Source organism: Bufo gargarizans, chromosome 3 (genome assembly GCF_014858855.1).
Source record: "Bufo gargarizans isolate SCDJY-AF-19 chromosome 3, ASM1485885v1, whole genome shotgun sequence".
In the NCBI taxonomy this organism is placed as follows: Eukaryota; Metazoa; Chordata; class Amphibia; order Anura; family Bufonidae; genus Bufo; species Bufo gargarizans.
This window is the reverse complement of record NC_058082.1, coordinates 352,015,230-352,027,982: the sequence shown is the minus strand read 5'-3', so window position 1 is coordinate 352,027,982 and position 12,753 is coordinate 352,015,230. Positions and strand designations below refer to the sequence as shown.

Sequence of the window (12,753 nt, the reverse complement as noted above, 5' to 3'; positions counted from 1 at the left end):
AAGGCGGGCGATGAGTGGAAGACCGCGTTTAACACCAGGACCGGTCATTATGAATCCTTGGTTATGCCCTTTGGGTTGTGCAATGCGCCCGTCTTCCAGGAATTCATCAACGATGTTTTCCGTGACCTGTTGCAGCAGTGTGTGGTGGTCTATTTGGATGACATCTTGGTATATTCTGAATCCATGGAGGCCCACATTATGGATGTCAGACGAGTGTTGCAACGGTTACGAGAGAACAGGCTGTTCGGTAAGCTTGAGAAATGCAAATTTTACCGATCCCAGGTAACCTTCTTAGGTTACATCATTTCCGCTGAGGGGTTCTCCATGGATCCTGAGAAGGTTTCGGCTGTCTTACAGTGGCCCCAGCCCAGTGGTCTCCGTGCCCTGCAGCGCTTTTTGGTCTTCGCCAATTATTATCGGAAGTTCATCAGGGACTTTTCCATGCTAGCCAAGCCTCTCACGGATCTGACCAGGAAGGGCAGTAATTTCCAGGTCTGGCCGCTCGAGGCCATCCGAGCTTTTGAGGCAGGTATTCCTTCAGACATAGTCTCTGATAGGGGCACGCAGTTTGTTTCCAGATTCTGGAAGGCTTTCTGTTCTCGCTTGGGGGTTCGGTTGTCATTCTCTTCTGCTTTCCACCCGCAGTCGAATGGCCAGACAGAGCGCGTCAATCAGAATCTGGAGACATATCTGCGCTGTTTTGTGGCGGAGAATCAGGAGGATTGGTGTTCTTTTTTGTCTCTTGCTGAGTTTGCTTTAAATAACCATCGTCAGGAGTCCTCTGATAAGTCACCATTTTTTGGTTCATATGGGTTTCATCCGCAGTTTGGGACTCTCGGGAGAGGGGTCTTCTGGTTTACCTGATGAGGACAGATTCTCCTCGTCTTTGTCATATATTTGGCAAAAGATTCAGGATAATCTAAAGAGCATGAGTGAGAGATATAAGCGTGTGGCGGATAAGAGACGTGTGCCTGGTCCGGACCTGAATGTTGGTGATCTGGTGTGGTTGTCTACTAAGAATATCAAATTGAAGGCTCCCTCCTGGAAGTTGGGTCCTAAGTTTATTGGGCCTTACAAAATCTTGTCCGTCATCAATCCTGTTGCCTACCATCTTGATCTTCCTCAGACTTGGAAGATCCATAATGTTTTTCATAAGTCCTTATTAAAACCTTATGTCCAACCCATTGTACCCTCGTCTTTGCCTCCTCCTCCGATTGTGGTTGATGGTAATCTTGAATTTCAGGTCTCTAGGATTGTAGATTCTCGCGTTCTCCGCGGTTCTCTCCACTACCTCGTTCATTGGGAGGGTTATGGTCCTGAGGAGAGGATGTGGGTCCCAGTGACGGACATTAAGGCCACTCGTCTCATCAGGGCTTTCCATAGGTCCCATCCTGAGAAAGTGGGCTCTGAGTGTCCGGAGTCCACTCGTGGAGGAGGGGTACTGTCACCACCAGACATCAGAGAAGCTCTGACAGATGTCTAGAACCTCCTCCTTGAGGTTCCTTTGTTTTTCTTTCATTTTCTCATCTCGTTAGCCTCTCTCAGCTGTCATGTAGTTGCACTGATTGCATCCCTTTAAATCCTTTTCCCATAGTGCATCACTTTGCGGTTTATAAAACTTCCTTGAGTGTGTGCATGCTGTTCCTACTTCTCAGTCTTCTACAAGATAAGTTTTGTTCATTTATTTGTGTCTTTCTGTTTGCTGGATCCCAGGTGACCCTGACTCCCTCCGTATCTAGTGTAGGGAGCCGGTGGTCGTGTCCCCTCACTATTATAGGGTCTTCAGGTGTTATACAGTCGAGGTACGAGGATTTGCGATCATCTACCATTGGGATTTTTGCATAGGCTGAGCAGTCAGGGAGATAGCCAGGTCTGATGCAGGGCTCTCCCTTTTTGTTCCTTAGTTTTGGATCCATTTTGTGTTTTCTAGTTTCCTGCACACCTTCCGTGACAGTAACTGGCTGAGTGATAGAAAACAGAGGGTGGTTATTAACGATACACACTCAGATTGGGTCACTGTCACTAGTGGGGTACCTCAGGGGTCAGTATTGGGCCCTATTCTCTTCAATATATTTATTAATGATCTTGTAGAAGGTTTGCATAGTAAAGTATCAATTTTCGCAGATGACATTAAACTGTGTAAAGTAATTAACACTGAAGAGGACAGTATACGGATCTGGATAGACTGGAGGATTGGGCAGATAAGTGGCAGATGAGGTTTAACACTGACAAATGTAAAGTTATGCACATGGGAAGGAATAATGCAAGTCACCCGTACATACTAAATGGTAAAACACTCGGTAACACTGACATGGAAAAGGATCTAGGAATTTTAATAAACAGCAAACTAAGCTGCAAAAAACAGTGTCAGGCAGCTGCTGCCAAGGCCAAGAAGATAATGGGTTACATCAGAAGGGGCATAGATGCCCGTGATAAGAACATAGTCCTACCACTTTACAAATTGCTAGTCAGACCACACTTGGAGTACTGTGTACAGTACTGGGCTCCTGTAAACAAGGCAGACATAGAGCCGGAGAAGGTCCAGAGGAGGGCAACTAAAGTAATAACTGGAATGGAGCAACTACAGTACCCTGAAAGATTATAAAAATTACGCTTATTCACTTTAGAAAAAAGATGACTGAGGGGAGATCTAATTAATATGTATAAATATATCAGGGTCAGTACAGAGATCTATCCCATCATCTATTTATCCCCAGGACTGTGACTGTGACGAGGGGACATCCTCTGCGTCTGGAGGAAAGAAGGTTTGTACACAAACATAGAAAAGGATTCTTTACAGTAAGAGCAGTGAAACTATGGAACTCTCTGCCTGAGGAGGTGGTGATGGTGAGTACAATAAAGGAATTCAAGAGGGGCCTGGATGTATTTCTGGAGCGTAATAATATTACAGGCTATAGCTACTAGAGATGGGTCGTTGATCCAGGGAGTTATTCTGATTGCCTGATTGGAGTCGGGAAGGAATTTTTTATTCCCCTAAAGTGGGGAAAATTGGCTTCTACCTCACAGGTTTTTTTCTTTTTTTGCCTTCCTCTGTATCAACTTGCAGGATAACAGGCTGAACTGGATGGACAAATGTCTTTTTTTGGCCTTATGTACTATGTTTATGTACTATGTTATATATTAGGTATCGCCGCGTCCGTAACGAATGGCTCTATAAATATATCACATGATCCACCCCGTCCGATAGACACCATAAAAAATTAAAACTGTGTGGAAAAAAAGCTATTTTTGTTAACTTACACAACTAAAAGTGCAACACCAAGCGATCAAAAAGGCATATGCCCCCCAAAATAGTGCCAATCTAACCGTCACCTCATCCCGCAAAAAATGAGCTCCTACATATCACAATCGCCAAAAAAAAAAAAACTATGGAGACACTAAAACATGATTTTGTTTTAAATGTAAAAAAAAAAAAAAAGTATACATATTATGTATCGCTACGTCCGTAATAACCTGCTCTATAACAATATCACATAACCTAACCCCTGAGGTGAATACCGCAAAAGATAAAAAAAAAAAAAGGGTCTAAAAAAATCAATTTTTGTCACCTTACATCACAAAAAGTGTAATAGCAAGCGATCAAAAAGTCATACGCACCCCAAAATAGTGCCAATCAAACTGTCATCTCATGCCCCAAAAAATTGAGCCCCTACACAAGACAGTCGCCTAAAAAATAAATAAAACTATGGCTTTCAGAATGTGGAGATACTAAAGAATCATTTTTCTTTTTTATGCTTTGTTTTGTAAAACTGAAACAAACAACCCAAAAAGTCAAATTTGGTATTGTCGCATCCGTGACAACCTGCTCTATAAAACTACCACATGATCTAATCTGTCAGATAAATGTTGTAAATAACAAAAAATAAAATGGTGCCAAAACAGCTATTTCTTGTTACCTTGTAATATAGAGCAACCAAAAATCATATGTACCCTAAAATAGTACCAACAAAACTGCCACCTTATCCCGTAGTTTCTAAAATGGGGTCACTTTTTTTGGAGTTTCTACTCTAGGGGCGCATCAGGGGGCTTCAAATGTGACATGGTGTAAAAAAAAACTGTCCAGCAAAATCTGCCTTCCAAAAACCGTATGGCATTCCTTTCCTTCTGTGCCCTGCCGTGTGCCCGTACAGCAGTTTACGACCACATTCTGTAAACTACAGAATCAGAGCCATAAATATTGAGTTTTGTTTGGCTGTTAACTCTTGCTTTGTAACTAGAAAAAATAAAAATAAAATCTGCCCAAAAAATTTAAATTTTTACATTTTCTCTCTATTTTCCTTTAATTCTTGTGGAACACCTAAAGGGTTAACAAACTTTGTCAATCAGTTTTGAATACCTTTAGGGGTGTAGTATGTTAAATGGGGTCATTTTTGGGTGGTTTCTATTATCTAAGCCTCACAAAGTGACTTCAGACCTGAACTTGTCCTGAAAAAGTGGGTTTTAGAAATTTTCTGAAAAATTTCAAGATTTGCTTCTAAACTTCTAAGCCTAACGTCCCCAAAAAAATAAAATGGCATTCACAAAATGATCCAAACATGAAGTAGACATATGGGGAATGTAAATTAAGAACCATTTTTTGAGGTATTACTATGTATTATAGAAGTAGAAAAATTGAAACTTGGAAATTTGCACATTTTTCTAAATTTTTGGTAAATTTGGTATTGTTTTATAATAAAAAATTTGTTTTTTTGACTCCATTTTACCAGTGTCATGAAGTACAATATGTGACAAAAAAACCTTTTCAGAATGGCCTGGATAAGTAAAAGTGTTTTAAAGTTATTCACACATAAAGTGACAGATTTGCAAAAAATGGCCTGGTCCTTAAGGTGAAAATGAGCCCGGTCCTTAAGGGGTTAATGTTTAAATCTAGGTTTGGGGATTCCTTGGGGATCATAGCTATATACAAAGGGGGAGATTTATAAAACTGGTGTAAAGTAGAACTGGCTTAGCTGCCCATAGTAACCAGATTCCTCCTTTTATTTTTCACAGCTCCTTTGGAACATAAAAGGTGGAACCTGATTTGTTGCCATGGGCAACTAAACCAGTTCTACTTTACCTCAGTTTGATACATCTTCCCCATAGTGTCTACATAAAATGTAGGTAAATAGGTGTTACAGCAGCAAACAGAAGAGAAGCAGCACTCCAGTGAATTCAAATATGTTGCTTATTCAGCCAAGTTCCATAATGTTACATTTCAACTACTGCATACAGCCATTTTCAAGTAGCTAAAACATGGCATTGTGGAACTTGGGTGAATAAACTCCATATCTGCTTCTCTTCTGTTTGCTGCTTGAACAGTTGGGACCTTGGAGTCATACCCCTTAGTGCTTGCACCCTTTTCATTTTCACACTCCTTAAGAGTGCTGCTTCATCTTTTCGCATACTTGGAGATGTGATGGTTAAGGTTAATTTCACACTTGCGTTGTTAATTCCAGTATTGAGATCTGGCAGAGGATCTCAATACCAGAATTAAATGGATCCATTTTGATTTTGCACATCAGAATACATCAGTTCCATTAGGCCTCTTTGACACGGGCGTCATGGATTTGGGCCGGCTAGGATGCGTCGCAGAAAAATGCATTTTTCCGCGCAAGTGCAAAACATTTTAATGCGTTTTGCACGCGTGTAAGAAAAATCGGCATGTTTCGTACCCAAACCTGAACCCGGACTTCTTCACAGAATTGATTTTATTATTTTCCCTTATATAATAGTTATAAGGGAAAATAGCATTCTTAATACAGAATAAAATAGTATTAGTGAATAGTATTAGTAAAATAGTGAGGGAGGGGGTAAAAATTTTTTTTTTTTTAATTAAACTCACCTTAATCCACTTGTTCGCGCAGCCCGGCTTCTCTTCTGTCTTTTTCTTTGAAGAAAAGAACCTGTGGTGACGTCACTGCGCTCATCACATGGTCCGTCACATCATCCATCACCATTGTGGTGGATGATGTGACCAACCATGTGATGAGCAAAGTGACGTCACCACAGGTCCTTTTCCTCAAAGAAGAAGACAGAAGAGAAGCCGGGCTATGCAAACAAGTGGATTAAGGTGATTTTTTTTTTTTTTTTTTAACCCATCACTATTTTACCTAGCATTCTGTATTTAGAATGCTATTTTCCCTTATAACTATGTTATTAGGGAAAATATTATAATAAAGATCGGGTCCCCATCCCGATCATTTCCTAGCAACCGTGCGTGAAAATCGCACTGCATCAGTTTAGTCAGATGGACACCAAAACGCAGCTTGCAGCGTTTTGGTGTCCGCCTCCAGAGCGGAATGGAGACGGAACGGAGGCAAACTGATGCATCCTAAAGCGGATTCTTATCCATTCAGAATGCATTAGGGCAAAGCTGATCCGTTTTGGGCCGTTTGTAAGAGCCCTGAAACGGTTCTCACAAATGGAAACCAAAACGCCAGTGTGAAAGTAGCCATAATTTTGACCATATGGTGTATCTAAGTGTGGTTTCTAATAATGTAGGCACATGCAGCATTAACAACCACATTCACGTGTACAGTATGGAACAACATTTTCACAAACCCATGTAAATATCGTTTTTGTGAATTGCAATTTTTCTTTGAATAGATTTTTTTTTTTTTTTATGAGAATGTTAGGGCGGGTTCAAATTACCGTTATGGATTCAGTTTTTGTTTTCCGTTATAATGGAAAATAACCGAATCCATAAGATTCCGTTTTGATCCGTCATAATACAAGTCTATGGGAATCGTAATGGATCCGTCTGGTTCCCGTTATGCAAGACGGAAAACAAAGTCCTGTCGACAGGACTTTTTTTCCGTTCTGCATAACAGAGACCAGACGGATCCATTATGATTCCCATAGACTTCTATTATGACATAAAGCAAAACGGAATGCTTCCGTTTTGCATTCTGTCATAATACAAGTCTATGGGCAGCATAACAGATCCATCTTGGTTTCCGTTATGCAGGACTGGACTCCTACATAATGTTAACCAGGATGGATCCAATATCCTGCCCATAGACTTGTATTATGCAGGATCAAAACAGAATGCCTCTTGTTATAAATGCTACCATGTTATAATGGAAAACAATGACAAAATCCATAATGGTGATGTGAACAAGCCCTTACACTGTTACATATAAGGAGCACTGCACACTTCATATTGTGGCTTCTGAGGTTGGACAAACTTTCAGAAATGTTAAAATCATTGATCGTCTTAAACTGTTTTTACCTACCAAGACATTACCTCTTTACTGCTGGTATTAACCGAATTACACTGATCTTCTTCCTGATGAGCTTTTGCAAAGTTTGAAGTAGTAAGGCTGTGTTCAAGTCCACTAGAAAATGAGAATCAGCGTTAGCATATTTCATCAGCATTTTGTAATATAGTTTATTTTACGGACACAATAGTCACCTGAAGTTCAGGGTGTCTATAGCACTCTGGAATCTGTACACCAGTACATTGCTGACATGTTTCCTAAGGCCTCTTGCAAACAAACTTATTTTCTTTCCGTGTCCTTTCCGTTTTTTTTGCAAACCGTATGCAGAACTATTCACTTCAATGGATCTGCAAAAAAAAATTCTGTTTCCGTATGTCCATATTTCTGTTTCCGTATGTCCATATTTCTGTTCCGCAAAAAAATAGAACATATCCTATTATTGTCCGCATTACAGACAAGGATAGTACTGTTCTATTAGGGGCCAGCTGTTCCGCTCCGCAAAATACTGAATGCACACGGATATCATCCGTATTTTTTGAGGATCCGTTTTTTTGCAGACCGCAAAATACATACAGTCGCGTGCAAGAGGCCTAAGGGTGTATGGATTCCAATGTACTTTGGTGCAGGGCATCCTCCAATGTGCTATGCAGAGCATTTAACTGAGCAGGCCTCATGATGCTGACTTTTAAACGCAATCGTGGACATGGGCAGGGCCGGCTCCAGGTTCAAGTGGGCCCTTGGGCGATTAATCCCAGTGGGCCCCCATGAGGCTTTTTTTTTACATTTACATGTCCCCCTGTGGCTCCCACACGGTATAATGACCCCCAGTGGCCCCTATACAGTATAATGACCACTAGTGGCCCTTCACACAGTATAATAAACCCCCAATTCCCCCTCCACTGTACAATGACCCCAGTGGCCCTGCATTCTGAATAACCACCCCCAGTCGCCCCCATTCAGAATAATGACCCCCAGTAGCCCCCAGTATCTGGGCTCTGGGGGTCATTATACTGAATGGAGGGTCATTGGGGATAATTATACTAAATGGGGGAAACTGGGGGTCATTATACTATGTAAAGGGCCCTCACAGTATAATGACCCCACAGTGGCCCTCCATTCAGAATAATGACCCCCATTCGCCCCCACACTGGGGGTTATACTGTATGGAGGGGGCACTGGGGGTCATTATATTGAATGGGGGCTCTGGTGGTCATTATACTAAATGGACGGTCAATGGGGATCATTATACTAAATGGGGGGCACTGGGAGTCATTATACTGTGTAAGGGACCCTCAAAGTGTAATGAATGACCCATCACATACCTATCATTGCTGGAGCGCAGGTGAGCCAGCGGTCCGTTCATTCACTAACCGCAGCTCCCTGCGCTCCTTCTCTCCTCCGTCCCACTGCAGCAGTGGGCCAGGCTTGGAGGAGAGAAGGAGATGTGCAGTGATGTAGCTAGAACTGACTGGGCTCCACAGCAAATTTTAGTACGCACCCCCCCCCCCCCCCCAATGGGTTCACATCACGTTTTTCCTATCAGTTTGGTTTGATGTATACAAATGTGCAGCACTCCATGTTTTTGTATCCTGCAGAGTCAAGTAAAAAATTATATATGTTTTTTTTACAATGGAACTGTATGGTGAATGGACGCCACTGTATGGCATCAGTCTGAGGCATCTGTTAACGCATACATTTTTAGTATACATTAAATGGATGGCACAAATGGGATGTGAACCCAGCCCTAGTGTCAGAATAAGCACCAGTACACAGCGGAGCAGCGTGGCGGAGAGGAGAGGCCGCCATGTACTGACAGAGCGCTACCTGGTCCTGGTGGTCAGGGATTAGGACTGTGCTTCCCAAGAATCATTTTCTACTGGGAAATACAGGGAACAGTATAATACACTAGAATCTATATAATATCAAAATATTAACAAGAATAATAATACAATTAAGGGGTCATTTATTATATAGAAATACGTCTATATTAGGCATATTTCTGACACCGATTGTGGCACAAAGGTCCTCAGCACCGCAATCTGTATCTTTTCTCGCTCATGCCAGGTCTAAAAAAAGTGGTGTGGGCAGGGAAGGGGATACAATTATGGCAATGCAGTTATTAAATACCACTGCCATATAGTGATAACACTGCCATACAATGATAAAACCACCATACAGTGACCGGATAAAAGGGTATAAGAGTGCACAGTACAGGGAATGACTAGGGGCACTGCACAGGGTGTGGTAAGAGGGCACAATGCAGGGTATAAAGAGGCACAGTACCGGGTGGGGAGCACAGTCACATGACCCTGTGACGTTAGAAGGTCCTTATGGTGAATGCGGTTCAGATGCCACCATAATGAGAGGCAGAGGAGTGAGACAAGGGCCCTGGATGGACAGGAGGGGTGGACACAGCAAGTAGGTGAAAGGAGCTCTGAGGGGGATTCATACAACAAGTAGTGGCAGGAGGTCTGTGCAGGGCAGCAATAGGAGATAGGAGGGTGGGACAAGAGCTCTGGATAAATAAGGGAGGAAAGGAGACAGCAGGGGCTCCATGAGGATGAGATAGGACAGGATATGGGGGGGGCAGGTGTCATGGAGACAAACTGCTTAATGAAACAGTAAAACAACTAAATAGAATGAAGCAGCGTCCAGCAGCAGATCGAAGAGCCCCCCCCCACCCTTCTGTCCCACAGAGAAGAGACAGTCACATTGCAGACTTACTCACAGACTGTCTTCACACTTCTCTGCTCAAGCCCTGCCGGTCTCTCTCCTCAGGCAGCATGTCCTGTGTAGAAGGGGTGTGTTCTGAGTCTCTGCAGCAGCTGGACCCATGTGACTCAGAGGGCCCACCAAAGGGGTACAGCGTAAGTGAAATGACAGCAGTGAGAGCTTCCATCTGTATTGATGGAAGTGCTCATAACAGCTAAGTGGGCCCCTTCCAGGAGCATTGAGCCCCGGCACTTGCCCGGGGATCCACCCTGCTCTTTGCTTACTCCCAGTAAAAGCCAGGCCACAATATGTATCTCCTTAATAGGTTTCCTGCACCACTCTGGGAGATACTAGCGCCACAGTGTATAACGCAGGCGCGCCGGACTGCAGACACTGCTGGCAGTTTGGGAGTTAAAATCCCACTGTCTTCCTGCTAAAGCTACATAGCTGGTGTTCGCTCCCCCCCTCCCTTGGGGGGGGCGGGGTAATGGGTGAAGATACCACCCTTAGAGTTAATAAAAAGGAGGGTCATCCCTGTGTCTTGCCTCTTAGTCTCCGGCACCTCTGGAAGGAAGCTTCCTAACAAGGTATGGCCGACGACAGAGCCCTCCTGGCAGCCCTAGCTGCTAGAGTCCAGGAAAACCCAGCTTTCCTGACATCCCTCATTGCTGGCTTGCAGGAGCCCCCTCCTGCTATGCCTGCAGGGGACTCTTTAGTTTCTGGCCGCCCTAAACGGCGTACTAGAGCCCCAGCCAGACTCAGCTCTCCCTCCCTCCCTCCTCCACGTGTGAGAGTTTCAAAGCGGGGGTGCGCAGCCCCCAGCGTGTGTGCAGGAGTGTTATCAGCTCAGCCTGCAGCACGTTCTTGTCTCCCGCCCCCTGCTTCTTTAATTAACCCCCGAGCTCCCTCTGTCCCCTTGCCTGAGCTAGTGCCTAGTAACACTGCTAGTGTGCCCACATCTGCTGTGATCTCTGCCCCCACTCTGGCACTAAGTGCCCAGGCATCCCAGGTCCCTGCAGCGCAGCATACAGCTGCGCTCACCTGTGTTAATGAGCGGGGTAGCAATGTTTCCAGAGAGCTGGCCGGAGTGCAGTCAGTGCTTCCGGCAGCTTGGTCTGTGGCTCCGCCCCCCTCCAGTCCTCAGCAGTTTCCCGCTCCCTGGCAAACAAGCTCCTCTCTCCTCAGCTCCCTGCTGCAGACTGTCAGCCCAGTATTAATGGGCAATAGAAATTCCAATGTGTCATCTGCAGATGAGCCCAGGGATGCCCCCTCTACCAAGGCACAGGCTTCTGGGAGTGCCAACAGTTGCACTAATGCTCCTGCCAACCCACCCCCCCTACCCCCCAATCCCACTCAGGCCACCCTGCCTGACTTTATTGTAGCCAATCCCACCACTTCCTCATCGCTTATGGCACATTTAGGGCCCCCTACTGGGGTCTCTGCCCCTATTGCACATATGGGGGAACGCCCCAATTCCAGAAGGTGCTCATCTGATGTATCCGACCGCCGTTACCGGCGCAGGTCGGCAGCTTGTCATCCACGTTGTTCCCATCATCGTTCACGGTCTGCGCGGCGGTCCCACAGAAGTGCCCGCTCCAGATCGTCTCGCTGGCGGTCACCTTCATCATCGGAGGTCAGCTCCTGCAGCGATACCGCTGGCAGGTCTCATTCACGACGCCGAAGGGGTGCCCATGCATCAGCTGCACGGTCTTCTCGCGGGGCCAGCCGAGCCAGCGCGGTTCAGGATCCGAATCCTCCAATCGCTCCAGTCGAACCTCCAGGTCCTTCTACTACTGGTGAGTTGAATTTTACGGGGGCTTGGGGGGCCTCTTTGGGTCCTCAGTTGGTCCCAGTACTTAAATCTTTATTGTCGCACTTGGACGGGAGTAATGCTGCTGCAGGTAAGCCCCCTCCTTCTGCCCCGCCTAGGGCAGGTGATCATAAAGAATCGCTATTCTGTGGCCTGTCTCCTTTGGGGGCGCACTTGGACATGGACACTATGGAGAAAATTTGGGCTAACCAATACATAGACATCTGGTCATTAGTTACTGTAGACCAGCATACTGTCGATAAAGAGCGTCCCCCCAATTCAGACAGGTTCATCGATCGCCGGCCCAAGGTGGTGCGCACCATGGGTAATTGGCTACAGGCCTTCTCGGTCTTGGGTTATGTCATGGCACAGAAGCACCCGGAGCGCTGCGGTGAATTATTTCTGTATTTGGAATCCGTTTATAGCGCCTATAAGTCCCACGGCGGTTCCGCCTGGTGGCGCTACGACGAGGAGTTCCGTAGGCGATTGGCGCTTCAACCGCATATCGGTTGGGGTGTCAAATCCACAGACCTCTTGTTGCGACTGATGATGTCACAAAAATCTGTGCCCTTTCAGTCAGCGGCCCCCGGCCTCACTTCCAGCGGTCAGGGGCCTGTGTCAATCCGCAGGCCAGGATCCTGCTGGATGTATAACGAAGGCCACTGTAGGTTCTTCTCTCTATGTAAATTCAAACATGAGTGTTCTGTCTGCGGGGGATCTCATGCGGCCATTCGATGCCCTAAACAGCAGCCGGCCAGATCCAACGCATCCTCTACCGGATAAGCGAGCTCCTCCCCCCGTCCAAGTTCCGGCCAGGGGGTGTTTTGCAAGAGGATGTCCTTATTACGGATTCCTTGGTGCGCATTCGCCTCCGCCGGTCAAAAAACTGATATTTTGGCCGGGTTTCTAGCGTGTCGTTATATCACATTCCCGGCCCTGCTTGCCCAATCGCGGCGACCTCGGAATTCGCGGCATCTCGCCCTCCATGCCCCTCGTTTTTATGCCATGCAA

At 45.4% G+C, this 12,753-nt stretch overlaps 1 protein-coding gene across 4 annotated transcripts in view; it reads right to left on the bottom strand.

Moving 5' to 3' along the window:
- CACNA1S (calcium voltage-gated channel subunit alpha1 S) overlaps positions 1-12,753 on the bottom strand; it is a 1,015,758-nt gene that overhangs the window by 60,899 nt on the left and 942,106 nt on the right. For 3 of the 4 annotated variants that reach the window (XM_044287791.1, XM_044287794.1, XM_044287792.1), the window contains one exon: positions 7,247-7,337. In XM_044287791.1, the coding sequence (XP_044143726.1) occupies positions 7,247-7,337 (91 nt within the window). Of the gene's footprint in view, positions 1-7,235; positions 7,338-12,753 lie in introns of all 4 variants that reach the window. The other variant, XM_044287793.1, reaches the window with a different exon arrangement.